We start from the raw sequence: 24,345 nt of genomic DNA on the forward strand, positions 1-24,345 counted from the left end.
CCTCCACTGGTGTCTGCCCATTCTTCCAGTCGTGCTAAATTCTCCTTTTCTCCGCAAGTTCCAGCCAAAGTCTCTGCTCAGCCAGGACAGTCTTCTCCCCCGCCAGCTTGTCTTTTGGCACATGGGGATGGCCTGCTCCTGCACCTTTAAGACTACCTTCTTGAATAATGTCCAGCCTCCCTGGACCCCTTGGCCCTTCAGAACTATCTCCCAAGGGACTATGTCCACCAGGCTCTTAAACAGGACAAAGTCAGCCCTCCAGAAATCCAAGGCAGCGGTTCTGTTGACCCACCTCCTTGCTTTTCCAAGAATAAGAAAGTCTATCATCTCATGATTGCTACACCCAAGACGTCCTCCAACCATCACATGACCCACCAGTCCTTCCCTGCTTGTAAAGAGCAGGTTGAACGGGGCATCTCCTCTGGTTGGCTCACTGTGTCAGTAATTTATCTTCCACAAACCCCAGGAACCTCCAAGACCATTTCCTACCCACTGTGTTGTATTCCCAGTGGACATCTGGTAAGTTGAAGTCCCCCATGAGAACAAGGACTAGTGATCTTGATACCTCTCCCATTTGCTTTTAGAATATTTCTTCTGCCTCTTCATCATGGTCGGGCAGTCTATAACAGACTCCCACCAGGATATCCACCTTGTTGACTCTCCCCCTGATTCTAACCCATAAACACAACCCTGTCATCACCATCATTCATCTCTGGGCCTGACATACAGGGCTACCCCACTGCCTCTCCTTCCTTGTCTATCCCTTCTGAAGAGTTTGTAGCCATCCATTGCAGCACTCCAGTCACGTAAGTTACCCCACCATGATACTTAGAGCTTACAATGCATACTAGAGGACCATTTAAAGACAGAGATGAAACATGTTTCAGGTATTTTGTTTAAAAGAGGTGCTAAAACATTTATGGAAGAGTATCCATTTTAAAACTATGTTTCTTGACTGCTGCAGGAATTTGAATGCTACATGCCAAAGTTTCCAAAATTAACAAGTGCTTTTGGATACACCACCTGGGACATCTCAAGATGCTGATTTTCAGAAATTCTTTAACAAAGTGTCTTGATTTTGGCAAGAAAGACAGGTGGACAAAATCACAGGTGACCCCCAAAATACCTTACCCTTAATTTCCTTCTGGATATTGACATTCAGCCAAAAACATTTCTCACCCCCCCCAAAAAAAAAAAATAACCACCACCAAAGCTTCTTATGCAACCAAAACTCATTTGGTGAAAGGTTTCTCAGGTCCCAAATGGAATTTCTGAAACATTTCAGAAACAGAGAAAGGAAGAAAAAAATCTCAGAGAACTTAAAACATTTTGTTCTGCTGGGTAGGAAACTAACTTGTTCTGCTTCAGTTTCTGCTCCTAGTTCTCATGTAGAAGCTCAGCACTACAGTCTTGGAGAAACAACCTCAGCAGAATCAACAGAAAAATCAAAGTGAGAAAAAAACTGCAGCCCATGATAGAGCAGCTGAGAGCTAAGAAAGGGAAAGAAATGATGCCTTTATAATATGGTCCAACAGCTGACATACTAAAATCTACCTCTCTTCCTCACCTTCCCTGAAATCTCAACTGTTCTACAGGGTAATGCGATCTTTTTACACACCTCTTTTCTAGTAATTTGCCCATATAATGGTAAATTTTGTATTTTAGCCTACTGCAATTCCAAGACAGTAACTTCCTCTCCAGACTACATGGAGTGGCTACATGATACTTCAGAGTGTTCTTTGCTGTAGAGATTACAAAATTAAGTTTACACTAATGGCAATCCAACACAGATTTAGGAGCAAATCCGTAACTTTAGTTTCTGGAACTGAAGATTTCTAAAATGTATTTTCAGGAGTGACAGTTTCACAAAACGATCCTTGAAGCTGATGGAGAACTGTTCCTCGTTTTAATTGATTTTTCATTGGGCTTGAATAAAAGGCCTCCACAGTCATTCAACAGGTATAAGGAAAAAGCACAGTGTTTAAAGTCTGGGAGCTAAAACCTTTCTAAAATCAGAGAGTAACAACATGCTTAACACTGACTTTGTAAACATGCAATATTCATAAAGGGGATTATAATCCAGAAAAAGAAGAATTTATTCCCATTGGAAAGGAATGAATAAAGTAACGCTGCGATGAAAAACATTATGGCCTGCTCAATGGCAGGAAAGATTAATTTTCTGGTTAAAACCAGATAATTGTCAGGAAAACATGCATTAGGTAGAGTGAGCTAGTCAGTCTACCCGTTACAGAATGAGAGACTAAAGTACTGAATTTGCTGTGCTCGTACCAGTGGCACAGTGATATTGCTCCTGCGAGATGCTGTTGCCACCCTTGCTGAAAGGACAATTAAGAGCCATCTCCTTCACAGAACACCCTGGCCTCCTCTCCTTTCCATGACAACTGTGGGGCTGAAATGCGCTCTTGCCTTTTCCGACAGAGACAGTGCAGCCTAAGGAAACAGCTAATTGCACAAGAACACTCAGTGTAAAACAGCTTTAAATTCCAGTTAACCCTGCCGTAGAGAGGTATATACCTCACGCTGCCAGGCTTTGCCCCGCAACCAGCACATCCTGCTGTCTCTGTAGATTGTGCTTCTTGTGTTTCTGCCCTCACCTCATGGAAGCACAAATGCAAGGGAGCAGACATCTGTCAGCACACTCTTGCACCTTGAAGCAGATTTAGCACCACTGGCAACTTGAAGAGTAAGTCCCATGAGCAGAAATAAACCTGAAGAGTAAGTCCCATGAGCAGAAATAAACAACACCACAGTCTCAAGATGAATAGCTACCCCTGAATCAGGCCTGACAAGATCCACACTGTATTTTATTTACAAGCAAAGAGGAGATACAAACCAACACAAATTAGCACAAATTACTTCCTAAACTGCACTCTCACCCCCTATAGAACTAACTGGAAATTCCTTGCATTTCTTGTCTCAGCTTCTCATCTGATCTTTAAAATGGTGCACAGCAAAGGGAAGGTGGGAGGGGGTGCCGCTAAGCCACATCATGTGCTTTATGGAAACAAGCCAAGCAGCTACTTAGGCAACCATTAGGTCGGGAAACAATCGCTTCCATCATTCCCAACACGTGTGTCAACATAATTCCATGCTCTCTTTGTCATGCAAAAAGTCTTGGCAAAGTGACCGGATACACCCAGAAAGCAGGAGCAAACTAAGCTCATTATGTTAACCGGAGATCCCACAGCATCCTCCAGTGCCATAGAAGGAGACTTCCCATGTTCCGCAGTGTAGGAAAGGGAACTCACTGCACTGAAAAGGCCCAAGCCAAGCCTGACTTCAGCAGTGTATAAGGGAGATTCACAATTGGGTTTTGTGGGAGGGGATCCCTTGTCTGACAAGCACAAGAGGCTGAGTCAGGCACTGTGATAACAGGCATTGCAGAAGGTATGACACCTCGCATAACTACAGAGACTTCCCTCTCCCGTGTGCTCGCTGGAAGCCTTCCAGCCATGCTAATACAGCTCTGCAAAGGGAAACTACTGCCAAATGGGAGTATCAGCTTCTCTAACTCTTTATTGTTGTCATTGGTAACTCCAGACTTTGTTTTCCTTTTAAAGGACGATTCAATGCATTTTACAACCATTAAACATCTTTTCTTCTCTCCAGCTATACTTGTAACTCTTTCTAACAGCAAAAGGCTTGTGCACATCAGAATGGCTACACTAATGGCTTCTTTACGTGGTCAGGTACAGGAGGAAGGCCCTTCAGGCTGCCTGAAAAATGCTGAATACATCTTTGGTGCTCTAGCAACTGTAGAAGATGGTAAATATCCCACAGCGTAAGTTTTATTTATTTAATGACAAGCAGTTGGGGTTTTCACCAATCTTTGCTGCATCTTTCAATTCCATATTCAGTGCAGTGGGAGGAAAGTCCTCATCCTGCTGGGTATTTGCAAGCCCTTTCAAACTTCAGCTGCTTTGCCTCCATTCTGCCATGGGTAACATACATTTTTCAACCCATTTTGCCTCTTGAATGCTTTCAAGTCCAGTCCTAGGTTTAGCAACGCATTCAGCAAAACAGCTCCCTCAGCCATCCATGTTCACAAAGGCCAACAATGGCTAAAAATGAGGATGGACACGAATAGTAAAAGCTTCTCCTACATGTTGCTGACATCTCCTCTAATGAAAGCCATGGATTTCTAATGATTGTTGTGTTTAAGCCTGTATCAGTCACACTACATGCTTTGTTCCTTAAGATGCCGTATTTTTGGCAGATCCCATTACCACCCAAACACTCAAGAATCAAGAGTAGAGAGCGCTGTCCAAATGGGCAAGAGTAAGAAAAGCCCTTCCCCCAGCGTTATCGTTGGAGTGGGAATAAGCATCTGATTCTGACTTCATCTTCTCCCTGCTCCATCACTCAGGGCAAATTTACACTATACAGCCTTCTGAAAATATGCATCAAATATTACAGAACATTCATTAGCAGGTCAAATAAAACAAAAAGAGTAAAAAGTGAACATACCTGAATAAGAGAAATGTTGTGTAGACTAAGTCTGAAGAGGTAGTTCCTGCATGAACAAGCAGAGAAATTACAAACTGTTAGGCTACCAACGAAGGAAAAGAAAAGTTATAAAAGCAAGTCATAGTTTTTGGTCATTCATTTCTAGGACCAACAAGTTTTGCTTGGACTCGTCTCCACAGAATGTGAAAATAGATACATGCCCCTTGTTCATCAGTGTCTTAGTGAACCTTGTAACAAAGTTCCAAGCACGTCTGGAATAAAATATTCCAGAACCCGTAAGAACCACAATGAAATCTCAACAACACAGGGGCTGTTTGAAAACCCTCAAAGGGCTTTAGTTGAAATCCTGTATGGGCTGCACGCATGTTTTTCTCTGCATTCTGAGAAAACTGGGGTTGGACAGAATCCAGCTGGAGCAAATCTGACTTCTGTAGTATGCTCCTCCTATGTCCTTGTGGGCACTCCCATTCAGGGCTTTGTGGAAAAGAAGAGGACAGATACTTCTCAGCAGAATCTCTCTGCACAGAAAACCAGCAGGGAAGTCAAAGCAGTGACTGCAGCTACTCCCAATCCTTCTGTCATCACAGCTCCACAGGCAAAGTGAGGGAATTCTAGACAGAAGTCACTGCAGGATGACATACCACACATCAGCAGAGCTCCAGTAACACTCCTTCTGCATGTTCATATCCCATCACAAATAGGAGGGAACACACATTTGCATAAACATGTATTGTCGAGGCTTAGTTAACAGGATTTATCTCACATTTTTGCTTGCTAAGACAATGCAGTTACGAGGAATCAGCTGACATATTAAGCCATATGGACTTGATTGTGTGCTTGAGGGTCTGGGCCACATCTTACTTCGTATTTTTGCATCCCACCTGTCAGGGATTCTAAAGAACTGTGATCCTTTTCCAGTATCCCTGTCATCACTGTCTCCCAGAGAAGACACATTTATAACAGGTGAACTGTGTTTTTGGAGGTAGCTCAGTTTAAATAGTAAAAAGTGTAGCTTTGATGATACAGCTTTATTTGCTCAAGAAGTTCCAGTATACAGACATTCCCCTACCTAGTAAAAATGTAGAGTTCCAGTCTTAGGTCAGTGAAATCAGAGAAGTGAGTGGAAAGCTGCTATAGTGATGAGAAGGTCCTTCAGGACTCTTCTGAAGAGCCTTGTTTAGGGTCTGTAGTCAGCAGCAAACTCTGCCCAAGCCAAGAAAGTAATTCAAACTTCGATATATGAGAGATTCGTATTGGGTCACAATGACTACTACAAGGCTTGAGCAACTTTTCCTTCTTCTGTTATCTCTCACTTGTATATCACCTAAGTCATAATCATAGAGTTGCCTGTATATCAAAAGGTCTCAACTGCTGCTGTTTGTCAGTAAAGGATGGGAGCAGGGATAATAGGGAACTCAGGAAGTCAAAATCCTGGTACCGAATCATCAGTTGATGTAGCTCTGATTTGCACCATCCTATTCTACACTGCGACTGGTTGCCCAGAGAAGAATGGGACCCGTTAGCAACATCTGAACAAAATATATCAGTAATTATTATACCTCCTCTAAGTACACAGAGAAGTGTGCACACACACACATGCACACACACACACACACACAAATAAAAAATCTCCATCTTCTTTCCCAGTCCTATCATGGGACATCCAGCAGTTCTTTTGTACAGTCTGAAACCCTATTCTGCCTCAAATGGCTGCACACTTTCCCAGGGAATTTGTTATTAACTCTTTAGCATCAGTTACAGACTTAAATATTATGTCCTGCAGGTGCATGCAGCAGACCAGAGGCACTAAGCTTACACACAGCTAAAATTTCAAAATTGAGATAAATACTCACCCAGTGACTGATCTGACAGCTCCCTTGGAAAAGCAAATGCTACTCTCACCAAAATATTGATGCAACTCCAGGACATGAGATATCATGGAATAAACCTTCTCCTGGAGAAGTTAAGCATGTCACTGGCCTCCAATCTTACAACACCCTAAGGAGAAAGTTCTCCAAACTAGGGACTTGAAGTTGCTATCCTGATGCTAAGCATGCTATTTAAATGCATTGATTTTGGAAGTCCTATAATGCAGATTTCAGCTCCTTGTTTTAGTCTTGTAAAAAGCTGGACAGTTTGACTGAGTAATAAATTTTAATATCAGGGTTTTTTTTCCCCGATAGCACTGCAGAGCAAATTCAACCAAAGTATCTTTAATGGAAGAGATTTATCTAAAGGACACACCTTTCGTTGCACTCAGCTAAAACAGATGCAGACAGGAATAGTGTCCCTTTAAAGCCAGCCTCTGTCCCCTCAGTAGCACCTGGACAAAGCACCAGTGGTGAGATCTCTCAGGTGGCTGAGACCTAAACCGGGCAGGAACGTAGTACTAATGTGAATAGCACAATGACCTTCCAAAGGCTTCATACTCACCTCAGCTCTCTAAGTCTGACCTTGTGGCTTTCTTACAGGAAGGAGGGTTTCCCTACATTTTTCATCAGCTTACCTCACCTGGTGTCTGCACAGCCACTGGCAGTTTCATTTTGGTTTTTTGATCTTTCTCACATCTCATCAGCAGTAATACAAACACCGTCAGGCAGACCAGGCATCAGAGGCACCTTCAGGCTCCAGTTGACCTGCCCAGCTAGAACTAACTAATCCTTAATTAGTAACATGCTCTTTTAACCATACTTGTTCTGTAAAACTATACCAGGAGTAAAAAACCAAGTGGAAAGACCTGCTGAATAACATAGTGCCATTTTTATGAATTGCATTTTAACCGCAGTTTCAGTCCAAGAATGAGCAAGGCTTCTGAATGACAGGTGTGGTTTATTGTACCTAGAATTGTCCCATTTGTGTCCTTTTTTCTTCTCGTGTTCGAAGTTATGTCTGTTTAATACCTTGCTGAACTATAATTTAAAGCAGCTGAAAGAGCAGGATTAAGAAATGTATGAGAACGCTGAGATCTCTGCACAAATGGATGAGGTCTCTTTTTGGTCTTTTTCTTTCTTTCTTTTTTTTTCTTCCATTTTGTCTTGTAAGTGAATGTTGGCTAATTCCTTTCTCTCTTAAATTAAGCCCAGCTGGACTAGGCCAGAAGAGGAACTGTCCGATGCAACCAGATATTCTAATAACCTTCTCCTGTACAAAAAGCTAGTGCACAAACCTGGAGGCATAGGACAACCATCTTACTCACTTTCTGTCCTAAAAGGTCACACGACTTCACTCCATGGTATTTAAACAGGAGCTTTGTTTCATCCCAGAGCTGACTGCACTTCAGCCATCTCCAGAGCAAGTGACTACTATCCTTTAAGTACTCTGGGACAAATGGTATTATACACATTAAAAGGTGTCTCAAACTGCTAATTATTATTACTACTAACCTTATTATTCATGAACACCAGTGCATTTCTGAAAACGCCCATGTTAAACAGTAATGCCTGAAGTCTCAGCCAAGACGGCGGTTTTGTTGTGTTGAGACACAGAGTGGGTTAGTGGTGGTTCCTCTGGAGACCGATGCACAGCAGATGCCTATTTAAACAACCTGAGGGTGAATCCTCTGTCCCCTCTGATTGCAGGGGGATACTATGCACCAGCTCAGATATATGAAGTTAGCTGCTGTACAGACCCTCCTGCTCTATGCAACCAGTCTTGAAGAATTTGCCATCTAAATACATACAGAAAAGTGAAAAATATGCATCATTCTAATTTAAATTTAAAGCACAAGATTGAGCAACTCAGCCAACATCACTGAGCATATCTGCAGCACAGTCAGGAGCTGATCTCCAGGCCCATTAATCTACGCCCTAGCTAGGAGAATAACTTGCCCCCGAAGTTGGGGCACAGCACGTAAACCAGTGCTGAAGTGCCGTTTACACTCATGGCAATCGGGTAGATGTAAAATTACTTTCCTGAACTGGGCTGTCTATGCTAGTCTGTGTATGAATAGAGCCAAGCTGCAGTATAAATCCTGTAAATGAAAGTACTTGTTAATTGGCTTCATAATTTGTATTTGGCTGCCTTGTAAAATGATTAAGTACTCCCTGTGCCTGGTACGACAAAACATACCAGAACAGCAGAAGAGCAGCCGAGATGTGTTTCAAGAAAAGGTGGAAGGATATACCCACTTAAACCTGCTCGCCATGACATTCTCAAGTCAAAGCTGCTTATTAAGTGTTTATTTCACATAGCCAAGCGCACCTTGGATGAACTTTGTAGCACGGTGCCCATGCACTTGTTTATCATTGCCTGGCCTTGACACAATTTACAGGAAAACGAAGTATTTCCTCTACAATGCCACTGAGCAACAGAGCTACAAGATAAATTAAGCCTTTCCAATGGGAAGCCACATAACAAGAGTGCTTGAATAATAGCAGACACCCTTCCTCTTAGGAGTTCTGAAATTATAAGGGTTGCAACATGCTTCAGACACTCACTCAGGCCTCTTTTTCAGGTCCTCTTTTCAGGCACTACATCTGTCAGCATGGTGCTGGCTAATTAAAAGGTACTTGCTCCTAATTAAAAGCGACCATGCTCTTCAGTTCTGCTGTGGTAGATCAGGAGGAACATCCATGCAGTTGCTGGACTGAACAAGTGTAAATGAAAGGCTACTGTAGCTTCAGATTCTTTTTTCTATTTTAAGTAGTGAGGTTTGTTCACATTTTCCAACTATGTCCCCCTCCACACACACCAAGCAGGTAAGATACTTCTCTGTGCTTCAGAACAACCCCCGCTGGCAAATGGGGAGCCACGAGATCCCTAATGCTGCCCACCACAGAACCTCTCAGGACTTTGACATGATCACAGAGACCAACAACACGCTGCCTTATCTCAGCTGGTCTGTATCACTATAAGACATGTATAACTGCTTGCATGTTGCTATTTGCTTGCACCTTATAGTAGATGTAAGAAGCTCACCCCTCCCTCATTACAGGGCAGGCTACCTCAAGCCCCCTCTCCCTGTATGCAGATAACTACCCTGCAAGTAGAAACTAAGCCAACAGAAGCTGATAATAATGTTTGATCATGCAAAAAAAACCCAAACCCCCCCAAAAACCCCACACCAGTCATCAAAACAACACATTTAGGGAAAGCTGAAGAGAACTGAGTGAAGAGGCTCTCTCCCTTTTGGGGGCTGTTGTTGCACTGAAACAGCCATCCAACATAGCCCAGGTGAGGCACTGGAGATTCAAGTAAGCTCAGGTGCTCTGGGAAGGCATTCCTTGTGCTCGTAGAATAGAATAGAGATTATTTCAGTTGGAAGGGACCTGCAATGATCACCTAGTCCAGCTGCCTGACCAATTCAGGGCTGACCAGAAGTTAACGCACGTTGTTAAGGGCATTGCCCAAATGCCTTAAACACCGACAGGCTTGGGGCATCGACCACCCCTCTGGGAAGCCTGTGCCTGTGTTTGATCACCATCTTGGTAAAGAAATGCTTCCTAATGTCCAGTCTAAACCTCCCCTGGCGCAGCTTTGAACCATTCCCGTGTGTCCTGTCACTGGATCCCAGGGAGAAGAGATCAGCACCAACCTCTCCACTTCCCCGCCTCAGGGGGGACTGTGCTACAATCAGGAGCCAGGTCTGCCAAGAGGGACTCGCAACTGTCACAGCAGAGATAATAAGAAAAATAATTAACAGAACAGAGTCCTTTGGGCGATACAAAACAAGACACAGAATTATGCATGTGACAAACCTAATGCTCCCTTCTGGCACTCCTGGAAGCCACATTCTGGGGCTGAGCCTTGGGCTAGGAGCCAGCAACTCCTGTCAGCACTTCCTATCTTTGCTCCTGGAGGCCTTAGATATACTTTGTACTTCCACAGTACATGACAAACACAGCTTAGTCATGCTTCACAACTCCCTGGGAGCTGGTTAGTATCATTCCTCCCTTATAGTAATGGAGAAAATGAGCCAGAGAAAGGTTAAATGACCTTCTCCAAAGCACACAGCAAGTCAGTGATGGAATTGAGATCAGACCCCAGGGCTCTTGGCTACCAAATCTCATGCTAGATTAACACACAGCGCCTCTATGCAGGTCCAGCTGTGGCTGAACTTTTCAAATGGTTACCCACATTTCTGAGCTAGCCAACCATCCCAAGAAACCCAGATCCTGAAGGATGATTCTGGCCTTTGCTCTTACGAGGAGTTAATTACATGCCTGCTCCGGAGTGTGATGTGATGATCTGTTTGCAAATGCTACTCCAGTGATTCATTTGAAGGGCCAGGAATACACATACTGCAGAAAAGGTGGAGAGCCAGCACCTCCTTTAAAAGCTGGATACTTACTCACCAGTAATTTTGTTCCTATTGAAGAAAAATTTGTCCGGTACATCATTCTTCCTTAAAAATCAATAGATGTTCAACAGAGAACCATACTAAATGGCATGCAGTAATATGATGCAGTTGCTGTATGAGCAATTGCTTTTCCCAAAGCCACATTTCTCAGTGATAAATCCAGCCAGTGCTAGAGGAGCATCCTCTTAGAAGAGGCTCCTCATGCAAGCAGGTTATCATTCTGATTAAGCTGCTTCCAAATTAAGCCAGGGTCCCAGCTACTGTGTTTGGGTTGCTACTGATGCTCACTTAGTACTTCTCAGTGGAAACAAGGATGAAAAGCAAATCCTCTGCATTTCAGCCAATGGAGAACTACCATCAGCTTTAATAGCACAGGGTGCATAGCAAAGATCTGCTCAGGCTTGATGCTGTAAACTTGGTGCCAGCTCTATGAAAAGTCAAAAAAGGCAGATGCTTATAGCACAGCAAAGCTGTGGCACTCTTGGACTATACCAATATTCAGAAATCTAGATGGATGGCTGCTGCTGTGAACGGTAGAAGCAGGAATCAGACCCTGAATTAACAGCTCTATCCCCTCTTCCATCAGCTTGCAAGAGGAGCAGCAAGCTGGCTCTGGTGTCTCTGGCCCTTCTTTTTCCCCAGGGCAGGAAAGGCAACACCTTGCTCCAGTGTGATCCCACCTCCTTGGGAATGACAGTGTTTGCTGTGCTCCTAAGATACCTTGAATCAGCTAGTTTTGGGGGGTAGCCATATGCATACACTTCAGAAAACGGGGAGTGGGATTTTTTTGTAATATTGTTTGAACGTATTTATAAAATGTGGGCCAATTTCTTTTTTTTGTTGTTTTGTTTTGTTACATTTCCCTCCCTCTTTTTCAATAGGTGAGTTTCTTCAAAACCTTAGAGATGGAAACTGAGTCAAATTGTCAAAACTCATGTGTGAGTTTGTTCCTGTTTTCCTGGAAGAGTGAGTCCATCTCTCAGACCACCAGATATTACCTCACATACCACCTCCAGTCTCTCTTGACATGCAGCTGACAGCTATTTTCTCTCCTTCTCATCCAGCTGGTAGTCACAGAGCACTTACAGCTCCTTGTTATGGCCCTGAGTCACATGGGGACCTTTGATCTCCTATTTGTTCCTCACTTTCAGTTGTGCTTTCAATAAGTCATACTGTAAAACTCCTCTTCTTCTGATGCACCGATTATTGTTCAGATATTCCCTAGCAGCCCCTCCACCTGCCTACTTGGGCTGATAAACATGCTCAGTTCTGTCAGGCTTTCCTCAAACTCTGGATGAGTTCAACATGACTGGTATGCAAATACTGATAGAGTAGGCTGGTGAGCTGAAGTTATTGCCAGCCAATCCCTTCTCTTTGCTGTGGTTTTTATGCCCCTGCAGTGGCACAGAACAGTAGGCTTAGCACCTAAACATCTGGATATAAAGTGATATGCAAGTCACCGTGGTAAGCCCTGCCATATAAAACTGATGTATCACCAACTTAACCAGAGCAAGAGAGAGTATTTTCAGTAATGTAAAAGGAAACTGCTCTGCAGCCCCACTCTGTGATGCTGTAAAACACATTAGGTCCAAGCCTCGAGGGCTTTTGCCAAAATATCCAGACCTTGTGTTTTCTTGCACCCCACTCTCTGAAATACAATTTTCAAACTTAATTATTCTCAGCATGTTACTAAAGCAAGTAAGCCTCGCATGGGTGGCTGCTTTTGTGATAGGGTATCACCAATTTTCATTTTATCTGGAATATGAGATATTTTTCAGGCCTACAATTCGCTGTGTCAGGATGCTTCCTATCCACCTGCACTGCGCCAGGATCGCCTTTCACACAGCACTGGCTGCGCAGGCACCAGCCATGAGTCAGCAGCTGCCTGGTTTCTCTGATGATGGGCAAAAACCCACGGGCTCCCGCACTGGAGAGGTCATTTGCAGACATGTGGATGGTACTGCCTTGCAGGAGACTTGAAGGACCAACTACTTTCTCAGCCAACAAAGATGACAGACCAGAGACTGCCATTGCCTCACCCTCTTCTCCATGTAGAACACCTGAGGCAAAGCTGCCTCTGCTCTCCTACAGCTGGGGCTTCTGCGCATTGGTCCAGCCCAGCAACCTGACAGTGCTGCAGCATAGCATTTTAGTGGATTTATTTATTCAGAGTTAATTAAAATTAACATTCTTTGCTTGAGAAAGTGCACAAATTTTAACTAAGAAACAAAAATTACACTTTGAACAAAATTTGGGCTAGGATCCAAAGTTCCCAGAATCCCCTAATTACAAAAACTGTCCTTCTGTCCTTTCCTGTCCACACCTCTTCCCCTCCTCCCCAAGGGGTATGATTCAGGGACAGCACAGATTTTGGGTATGGCAAATTCAGACCCCTTGCAGACCAGCAGAGGAAAGCAAACTCTATAGGTAAGAACCAGACACCCCAGTGGGGCTTCACCCCTTCACACTTATGCAAGGGCTGAGCTGACCTCACCCGACACAGTTTCAGAGAGGAAAATCTCTCTCTGAACTATCCCAGCCAGAGAGGTTAAAAGCTGCACATTAAATCACACTTTTGTTCACTGTGTAAAGAAATTGTGCACCCCCAATTACGGATTTAACTAGCTGCAATGTCTAATCACAGGTTTCTCACCTTCACCATATTCTTTATCACACGGGTCAGGCAGCCTCTTTAAAAAACTTCAATGGTCCTTTGAAAGTTTCTGTCAATTTCAGAGACTGATTCTCCTTTTTTTTCTCACATCACCATGTTATCTGTCCCCCTCCAGACCTCGATCCAAGGATGCAACTTTAATTAGAATATTCTTTTGTCTGATAGGAAAAATCACAGTGAAAAAGGATGGTATTTGTTTTTCTAGATTTCTCTGCAGCAGTGCTTTCAGCTACCCTCCTACAATCTGGATATAATCAAAAACATTATCATGCTCTTTGCTTGCTCACGTCCTCATTAATACCTCAACTGGCAAGGTAATTTCTCAGCCAAACGTGACTTAGTGGGGGGTAAAGCTGGCGTAAGACAGTTGTAAGACAGTGCAATGCTAATACAAGCCATCAGAAATGGCAGTAACTCTGCTCAGTCAATTTGACTCAGAAAAATATTGAGTCACATCCTGTAGTCAGGGATGAATGGCACATCATTCCTGGATAATAACAGGACAAGCCCATGGACAATTTAACCTTTGGCTATGCCCATGCGGTTGTGGCCAATGTTAACTCATTTGCATGTTAGTCTCTCCATGCTACATGAGACTTAACTTTTTCAGCCATTCTGAAGCCCCATTGTCCCAGCGTAAGTGTACGGGACTTACAGACTTCCATGAGCATCTTGAAGACTTAGGTTTCCTTTGGAGATGCAAGGCTGAGGGCGAGTGATTAAACTACCACGTGGAAATACAATAATAGAGGGTCCACGTCCCCCCCTCTGCCACAGGCCTTCTGTGAGTCCATAGGAGAGCTTTGGTTATGTCCACATCAGCCAAGTGCAGAGACCTCTGAGGCTCTGCAGACTTTGACTGGTACCTTCAGAAAGTGCAGCCTCACTGCAGCAGTGGCTGTGTTAGGTGCAACACTACACCTGTAGTAGAGCTTTCAGATCTACTATAAAGTCACATGTCCCAGCATCACAGCCTTTTCACAGGGCAGGTTTGCTCTTAATCCCTCTGGGCTTTGGATTCCCATCTATAGTGTGAAATTATTAGTGCTTTCCTGCCTCACAGAAGCCTTGTGAGTATAGATCTTGGTGAGGGGTCCTGATCATTTGGTAACAGAAAGCATTCTTGACAGAGTTTAGACCCAGTGCTCATACCCTAATCTGTGGATCAAGTCTGACCCAACTTCTGCCACTGAATTTCCTGGTTTGCAAAATGCTTTTTGCCCAGGCAACATAATCTGCAAATCTACAATCTCTTCATGGTTCAGTGGCAGCCCAGATCTGGACAGGACTGAAGGTGCCCAAGGGTAAGAGTGATATTTTCCAAGCAGCACAGGTTTTGAGAGTTTTACTGCAGTGCTCTGGAGCTTTCTGCCAAGCAGGCAGGAAAGTGCCTATGTTCAGCCAGAAATCTGCATGAAACCTGGTATCTGACAGACTAATCTATCATACACCAGAGACTTTCAATAAACTCAGGGTGTCAAACCTGCTGGTTGAGGGTCCTAGAGTATGTTTACAATTTGCCATATTTCTGCAAGCTGCAACTTGAAGCAACTCTTTTGGGACACCAGCCACTCTGTTTAGTCTTCAGCTCCTAAGCCTGCGTGATCCAGAGTTGTTGTAATGCTTATAAAGCCAGGAGCAGTAATAGCCAGAAAGGGATGTGCTCAGTCTGCTGTGCTTCCCCTAAAACAACCCTTGAAAGTTCATATAGCACTTTCCCTGCTCCCCAAATTTACCATATCTCCTTTCTTGCACCTATCTACTTGGCATTAACAGGCACATTCAGTTCAGCTCTAAATCAAGTATGAAAATCACCCCTGTCAAAACATCCAGACTTGCATCACCAGCAGCTCAGTAGATCTATATTTATTGCAGAGAAGTCTGGCAGTCCAGAATGATGTGCACTTGCCATTTTTGAGGCCCTTGATGCAGCCTTTGCTCACTACCCTCTACCTCTAGGCTCTTCTTGGTAACTACTATTTGTGACAAGGGCTCCTGAGCTGCAGCTCCCCATGTGACAACCATGAGAGACGATCCTTTCCCATCTCCTGACGGAGCTGACAGCCCTCTTGGCAGGCAGAACTATGAGGACTTCTGGTCATGACACTTTTTGGCTGGTTTTCTACAGCGACACCTCCACATGCTGCGAATGGCCAACCCTCGTAGCCATGCCTCTCACACCCGCAGCCCCAGCAGGCTACTGCCCAGAGCTGACACCTCCGCAGTTTCCTTCTGGGAAAAGTCAAATGTTTCCCTTAGGGCTTCCTAGCCACTCTCTGTGCAGCCATTTGTTTGGGTACCATCCTCCTGTTGTCCAAGCTGTTTCCCTTCAGCTTGCTGTCGTGCCAGATTGTCACACGGTGTCTCAACCACCCTCCTTTAAACCTTTTATGTTGTTCTCACCAGGGAGCTCTTGTGAAGCATGCTTTTGGGCTTGACTCCAAGCTGGGTCTTTCATATCATCACTTCTTTACTGGCTCCTGTCCCTGACCAGCCAGTAATGAAACAGTCTTAAGGAGTACGGGTCCTCGAGGAGGTGGGATGTCACAGCTATGCCATGTACCTCCTCCAGAAAACCCACCCTTCCTGGGGACTGGGCACCCTGCCTGCAGCACAGGTGAGAGAGCAGAGCACTCCTTCTCCAACATGCAGGTGAAACCACTGCCATGATCATATTTTCAAGTTTTTGCTGAGCAATAATGAGGTCTAGAAAATTGTTTTTCCGCCCATTAAAATAACCTCAAATAGTAATCACATGCGCTCAAGAGCAGAAAAAAGCAGCAAATATTTCAAAACAACCACTCACTCACAGAAGAAAAACAGTACATTAAAATACTAACACTACATTTAAAACAAAAACAAAACATGCAAACTATGAGTCAAAATGAAGGTTATGAATTTTTGAAATGTGTGGGTTTATACTTAATAAAATGTAGCTCATAATATCGGTAGCGTGAGATTTACAATGTTCTAAACTATTCATATCCTTACTTGCAAGTGTTTGGATTTTACAAATGATGTGACAAGTAAATACGTTGCTTAGAAACCATGGTGGGCTTTTGAAACTAATTCTTTTGTTTCTGGGATTTTGACGTGGCAGGTGTTTGGTGCAGCGGAGTTATCAAAATCCTCTGGTTTGCACTCAGACAGCACTAGTCATTTGGGGAGGGCTCTTAGATAAGGATAAAGCTTAAAAATCTGAGGGTCATGCTATTCCAGCCTCCTGTCTGCATGGCATGCCCTCAATACCTCTTACAGCTTCAGTCACTCTGTGTCCAATTCCTGAAACCAAAAACCCCCGTGAGCCCCAGGATCTTCTTTTATTCTAGGAAGCATTTTCTGTGAATCTTTGAGACATGGGATGAACTAAGCCAAAGGGATGCTGTGGTGAGGTCATATTGCTTTTAAATAAAGACAGAAAGAACTAGTCTGAAATAATTTATAACGCCATAATCTAAGAGAATGATGTTAACCAGGAAATTGAGAAGTGGAAGTACTTATAAACTCCACCCTGATCCCAAACGCCTTCCACAACCCCAGAATAGCTGGCGTTACTACTAATATGATCTACAGTAGCACATTTAAACATGGTTAACATTTAAATTTAGGTTTCATAAATTACACCCTGTAGAGATGGATAGAGACAGCTCCTATCTCTTTGAGGTATTGTTTCATTTGCAAATTCAAGCAGATGGTGCACGAGCAACTAATGACTCAAAAAATCACCCCTAAAAATAGTCCAGAACAAGGTGTGGATTTATCAGGGAAGGAAGGAACAGAAAAGGCTTTACTTCCCCTTCCCAGTTTCCCTGGCATAACTCCAGGAGCTCAGAATGCTCAAAGCTGTGCAGCACTGAGGACCCCATCAATACCCCCACATTAAAATCAAAGAATCACAGAATCGTTTAGGTTGGGAAAGGCCTTTAAGATCAAGTCCAACCGTTAACCTAGCACTGCCAAGTCATCACTTGTCCCCAACCATGTCCCTAAGCGCCGCATCTACATATTTTTCAAACGTCTCCAGAGATGGTGATTCCACCACCTCCCTGGGAAGCCTGTTCCAAAGCTTGACCACACTTTCAGTGAAGAAACTTTTCCTAACCTCCAATCTAAACCTCCCCTGGTGCAATTCCAGGCTGTTTCCTCTTGTCCCATCGCTTGTTATCTGGGAGACCAACACTCACCTTGCTACACCCTTCTTCCAGGTAGTTGTAGAGAGCAATGAGGTCCCCCCTGAACCTCCTCTTCTCCAGGCTAAACAACCCCAGTTCCTTCAGCTGCTCCTCATAAGACTTGTGCTCCAGACCCTTCCCCAGCTCCGTTGCCCATCTCTGGACACGCTCCAGCACCTCCATGTCCCTGCTGTAGCGAGGGGCCCAAAACTGAACCCAGGATTCGAGGTGGGGCCTCACCAGTGCCCAGTACAGGGGGACAGTCACTGCCCTGGTCCTGCTGGCCACACTGTTTCAGATACAAGCCAGGATGCTGTTGGCCACCTTGGCCACCTGGGCAAACTGCTGGCTCACGTTCAGGCGGCTGTGGACCAGCACCCCCAGGCCCTTTTCCTCCAGGCACTTCCCAGCCCCCTGCCCCCAGCCCGTAGCGCTGCGGGGGGTTGCTGTGACCCACGGGCAGGACCCGGCACAAATTCATGCACTTCTCCCTGTTACCTCACACAGGATGGAAATGAAATGGTGAAGAGGGAAAGGACTCAGCACTCCCCACTTTCCGCACACTAAGCGTGTATGCAACCCAAAATAACCAGCCTGGGAAATTACATCTCCATTAACTCTATCAAAAATTGCTCAGCAGAGCCATGTGGCATCATCAAAACTTTCAGCCTCCCAGTCAGGTGGGTAGTTCTTTATGAACGCTGACTTTTCCAAGGAAATTCTGCAAAGACTTGTTCCTGCTTCCTAATGAGGCAATACACTGCAATACATTGTACTTCCAGCGGGAAGCCAAATTTGTTGTCATTTCCCTGTTTATATTGATACTGTAGCCTCATGTCTAACCACACTCATACAAACTCTTGTGGAGACAGAGACTCCCTCCAGGATGTGTTTCTGGGGTTTGAGCAGGGGTGAAGCGTGTCAGTTAGCAGCATCTGTGGGGGAAACCTGCCGTGCAGCCAAATTATGTAAACCACAAAGTCCTCACAGCAAGATGCCTGTTGCCTGTGTTTGTGCAATGCCTGGCAGAAGGCACTGTTCACAGCCATCCCCAAAGCAATGCCATTCTGAAGTAATAAATATTAATAAGTGCTGGTTAAAGATTCCAGCACAGGTAAAGCCACGGCTTGAAAAGTAAAATGTTTCTGTATGAAAAGCAGAAGGGCTTCTGGCAATTTGAACAGCTACAGCAAGCTGCTATTATTTACTGGACAAATACACACAGAAAATGTGTATTAAATCACACCTTAGTTATCTCTGTGAAGCAAAAACCTCTCCCTCTTCTACACATCTTGCTCTTTTCTTTCGTTTGTATCATGAGTTCTTCCAGCTCTGCCCCTCTCCTCCCTGTCCTGTAATGCTGAATAACCTGGGAAGAAAGCAGTCTCTTCCTCCATTTTCATTAATAGTAGAGACTGCTACCACAATGTTACCTGATTCTAAATGGTAGCCTTAAACTGATTTGTTAGACCATGCTTAGTCTTTTCTTTTTGGGTTGTCTTATCTGTTTATTATGTAATAAAAAATAGTTGCTGTTGGGGCTCATGATTCAACCACTCCTGATGTATATTACTTCACTGAACCACAGTTCTCTCCCTGCTACAAATGCAGCTATAAATTTGTTAGAGTTTGCCAATGCTCGTCTTGTGTGTTTCCACCCTCCTCTTAGGGCATCCTAAATAAAAATAATGCTTAAAAATAAAAGAAAATATATGCTAATTATATACAATGGGCCAGAACAACAGAGTTGCACCATAATGCATTAGGTGAGGATCTGGCTATATCAGCAAGATGAAGCGAACAGGTTGTGGAGTGAATTCTAAGAGAGAAGAAAACGATCACTTACATTGCCACTGCAACTTATACAAAGGTGCGTAGATGAACCTAGTACAGAGGAAAAGTCTAGCTGCAGCAAATAAACCATCAATTCAGATTCTGTACTGGCAGAGGGATGGTACAGAATGATTTACTATAATTCTTCTAAGATTCACAATACCAAGGGAGATGCTGGCATTCTGCTTCATTAACCAGTCATTTTAATTGTATCTTTTTTTTTTTTTTTTTTTAATTCTAGTAATTTTCACTTTGCAATTACTCTAGGAGGCTAAATCCCTCTACATAAATTATAGTATTCTTCTTGAGAGGGAGACTGGCCACATATGCTGGAAACACATGCTCTTCTGAAGCCAGAACCTGGAGGGAAAGAGCTTGAGCAGCAACCCTGGACTAATTAAAAGATTATCTTTACCTTGCTCCCACAATGAGCTGGTTCCTGTTGGCATCCAGTGCAAGCTGAGAAAAGTCATGCACACCTGGATAGGTGAAATTCGACATCCAGGGCTTCAGATCTGCAATGAAAATGAGAAAGCAGAAAACAATAAAGCTGCTCTAGAAGCAGTGAGTACACCTGGACATCCACTAACAGATTTCCTACCAAGGCATCTGTCAGGGGAAGGCTAATTAATAATGTTTAAAGGGTTTCTGTTTATTCTGATTCTCTGCAGAATGTGCAAAAACCCCACACATAAATGCAGGACTGTCTTGGCAGTAATTCTCACATTCAAGATGGAGTGTCAGCATTGATTCTGGAGACAACAGCAGCTTGATTTTACTTCTGTCAAAACTGGGGAACCTTCTGCAGTGCCCGGGTTAACTGGTGTAGAGGCACTAGGTTGCCTGCCGTAACACCCCCGTAGCCTTGCCTTCTGTGCTAAGCAAAAGGAAACTGCTGCCCCCCAGAAAGAGACAGTGGGGTCAACTGATTGAAAACCAACCTAGCGTAGAAGTGACCTGCGCTCAAGACCTGGCTGCTCCAATGACAGGTTTTACCTTTTCTTTCAGGTTTTAGGTTCTCTCCTAGGTTTCACTCCACCTAACATCTGAGATCCCTATTAGTTAAATCCTTCCTTAATTTAGATGGGGTGGGGGTGGGGAGTGGGATGTGTGTGTCATCATCTTTGTGGCTGAGAGACTGCACAAGCTTGACACTGGCTCTGTCAACGAGCTTGGATTTGCCAATCTAGGCAACAGTCCAAATGGCAATCACACAGGTTAAATGCAAAGCAATAGATTTGGCTACTCCAAGCTTGGGCAGACAAAGCTCTTCCAGAAACTACATCTATTAACAGAACATCATTTGAGAGATCCGATGCTACAAAAAATGCATCTGTTTAAAGAAGAGGCTCAATTACTATTTTTAGAGTACTCTCAGGTATGATGCTAGGGCATTCACAGAATCCCAGCTTTCTATATAGTTACCAACTATACAGAAACAACTTTGACCTGGTGTGTACCAGAGATCACAGAGTTTCAGCCTCTCATCTTACACCTTTCCTGCATGGAGTAACTGTGGATAGATTCAAACATATCTTCAGAAAGTCATCCAGCTTTACCGTGAGGATGGATAGATTCATACATATCTACTGTGAGGACTTCTCTTGAGAATTTATTCCATCTGTTAACTACTGTGGCTGTTAAATACATGGAGAATACCAAATATCTGGGGGAGCAAGGCACAAATGAGATAAAATCAGTGTATCTGTGATCCCTCTATGAGCTGTTGACAAGTAACCCTGCATCATTCAAGGACTGGATGTTGAAGATCCAGAAGACTCAACATGAAAGGTAACATCTTCTGGCCTCATGCCAACAGGATACCAATACACAGAACAATGACCTGACGACTCGTAATAATAATGATGCAGTTCAAACCAGTTCAAAAGAGTTCTGAAAAAACATGCTCCATGGTCATTTTATATCTTCAATGATAAATTGAGAAGCCTCACCGAAGGCAGTCAGGTTTGAATGTTTGGTTGTAGGTATTAGTTCCCCTTTCCACAGGGGTGAGACGACAATGCTGATGAAGAATCTCATTAAGGCCTTTGGCATCTTGGCATGCGTTGTAGGATTACAGATGTGCAACAGTTAAAAACGTTTGATGCAGGGATATTTGTTAAGCAATTTCAAGTCCTTTCCCCCTCCAGGGACAGATGAAACCTCATCAAGCCCTTCAGTTATCAAAACCTTAAGAAAACACATATAAAAGTCCCTATACTCCATTTGTTTGGCCTCTCTTTCCAAAGCAGAAACTTGTTGTGAAGCTTCTGCCTCTGCCCTGAACACCACCATGTTTCATAACAGCTCCTAAGCCCCTCACCATGGAGCTGGACACCATCAGGCCTGGTCCCATGCTCCACTTAACTGGATCACTGCCAGGACCTCTCCAACAATGAGACCTCCATCCTTGCAATCTAAAAACTCTGTTGCCAGAAGCTGAAGGCTTCCAGCCCTTCTCAGCATTCCTGTCACACTGCGTAACCACACACAACACATGTACCTCCTCTGCTCTTCAATGAAAAGGCATGACTTAAGGAATAACTCAGCCTATCTAACCTTCAAGCATCTCTACCTCCTACACTCCTCTGGGACCCTTAATGATGTACTAGCACAAGGGAGGCACCGCAGTTTCACCTCTGGCATTCTCATAACTAATGGGGCTCTGTCTTCTTTTCCTGTAGTTCTTTATCTGCAGAGACATTTCTGAGCCAAGCAGCAGAACCAGCAACAATAACACCTTTCAGGCAGGTTAGCCGGCTGACATGTGCTGCAGATCTTCTGGCATTTCTGTTGGCTGACGGGGGTGGGATTAGGGGATTGCTATATAACGATGATACCTTTTAAGGATCCTGCTTTTAGGCCATAATTTCTCTTGTCATTTTACCTCCTTTCCTACCAACTCTTTCCTACTAACTAACCCACTATTACAGTGCAGTGGTAGGAAGAATATTTCTTCATCTACTGCTCTAAGCATTCAGTCAGGTACACTCATCAATTCTTCCTTCTAATGGCAAGCTCTGACAAATTACAGGTTAAAATAATTTAAAAAAAAATTAAAGGCAGTAGGTGGCTTGAATCTTCCCATGTTGGCTGAAATGTCAATCAAGCCCAAGAAATAACAGGCAGTGTCTTGATTTCTATTACTACTGCAGGTGGTACAACTTAAAAAGAAACCCTTCCCCGTTATTAAATTAAAGGCTGCAAAGCGTGCATCGTCATAGCGAAATTAAGCTTTTATAGGCATGTAGTTGGACATTATTAAACCCAGCATGGTCCCAGATAAGAATTTCTAAATGCGAGTAGTCAGAATTAATGCCAAACAGCACATTTTCCTTTCCAACCTTCTTTTTTCCTGTTAAGAGGGAAGGGATAAAGTGGAATGGAAATGCAACGAAGAGTCAGGACTTGGGTCTTTTTTCATTCAACACATTCAAACCTACTGCTCAGGCCATGGGCATCCCTAAAGACAGCTCCAGCCTTTCATTCTGAAACAAGTTCAGTTCTGCAAGGTAAGTGCTGCCCTGGGTCTATCCCGTATTAGCTGAAGTTTACACATATGGACCCAATGAACTCCAGAGTTTGCTTGTATTTGACCTTTCTCAGAAGGCTGATTTTTCCAGTGCTGACTCTTCAATTTGGCTGGAAACCTTCAATGCTGGGGTATGTTTACATTTGCAAAAGTATCTGTTTAAAAACAGTATGAAAAATTTAAAACCAAGGCACTGGTTTTGCATGTCGGCAGCAGGAGCCGGAAACCTAGGAACCACATGGCTTAAGGGGCAAAATATTCATCAAGGCCTCCTTTGTGCTTCTCATCTCTAATCATTTCCAGGGGGTTAAAGATTCATGCTCTCACTTCCTCCACAGGAGGATCAACGAACAAAAGTTCAATAGTTTCCACCACCATCCATTGCCAGACATCTGATTCAAAGCCTCTAAAGCTCTGCAAGTCCCTCCACAGCTCAAGGTGGTTCAGGTATCCAGCTGCAAAGAAGACAAAGCTTCGCAGGAAATGTAAGCCTGCAGACACAGCTGTGCTCAGGCTGTTAGGCATGCATAAGACAAGGTGAAAAGAGGCCCTCTGCCATTTCGGAGGGTGGTCCCTGCAGCCTGCTAGCATACTGCTCTGCACCAGCTTCCTGAGAGGACAGGACTGGGATGAGGATTAGTCAGCTGCACAAAGGACAGTGTGCCAAATCGCAGGAGCAGGGGTTAAGGGCCTGATCCAGAGGCTGTTCCAATCATTGGCAGTTTTCCACAGAGCTTGATGGGGTTTGGATCAGCTTCTAAAGATGTGGTAAACCTGGTAATACTTGAGCCTTGGTCTCCTCAAAACCAGCTGCTCCCTACCTCACCCTTACACTGTGTGTTTTGGAGGAAAGAAGTATGTAAACACTGAGCTGAGACTTCCCTGTCTGAACGACAGCATTTACTGCTTCATCTCACTTGAGCTCACTTGTGGCTCTCATCTCCAGCAGGCTGTAACAGCTTTGTGCATCCAGCAAACATCACACAACAGCAAATAGGTTAAATGTCTGTGCCTTGAAATTGCAAAGCCATTGCTGGCTGTACAGAGCATGGCTCACCACTGTGTTATTCAAGAACATCTCTTCCAGAATAATTCTCAGCATGGATTTCCTAGTCTGGAGCAAAATAAACTAAACTATACAGGACCAAGGATTCTTTGTGCAAAATAAGGGCATACCCACATATACAGACTACCCATGCTCCTATCTACCCATCCTCCTATCATAGGATTGCACAAAAAAGCTTCAAAAATATTATAAAAAGACCTTAAGGGAGGAAGACAGGGAAGCTGAACAAGAAGAAAAATTTAGAGGGAACCCATTCCAGAAAAGACAACCTGAACCACATAA

General features: G+C 43.9%; 1 protein-coding gene across 5 annotated transcripts in view; it reads right to left on the minus strand.

The window, feature by feature from the left end:
• Positions 1–24,345, minus strand: part of SEMA5B (semaphorin 5B) — a 281,691-nt gene that overhangs the window by 106,397 nt on the left and 150,949 nt on the right. For all 5 annotated transcript variants that reach the window (XM_055718846.1, XM_055718844.1, XM_055718845.1 and 2 more), the window contains 2 exons: positions 19,881–19,980; positions 4,489–4,534 (listed from right to left, as the gene is read on the minus strand). In XM_055718846.1, the coding sequence (XP_055574821.1) occupies positions 4,489–4,534; positions 19,881–19,980 (146 nt within the window). The remainder of the gene's footprint in view (positions 1–4,488; positions 4,535–19,880; positions 19,981–24,345) is intronic.

The sequence above is a fragment of the Falco cherrug genome, chromosome 8 (assembly GCF_023634085.1).
Source record: "Falco cherrug isolate bFalChe1 chromosome 8, bFalChe1.pri, whole genome shotgun sequence".
NCBI classification, from domain to species: Eukaryota; Metazoa; Chordata; class Aves; order Falconiformes; family Falconidae; genus Falco; species Falco cherrug.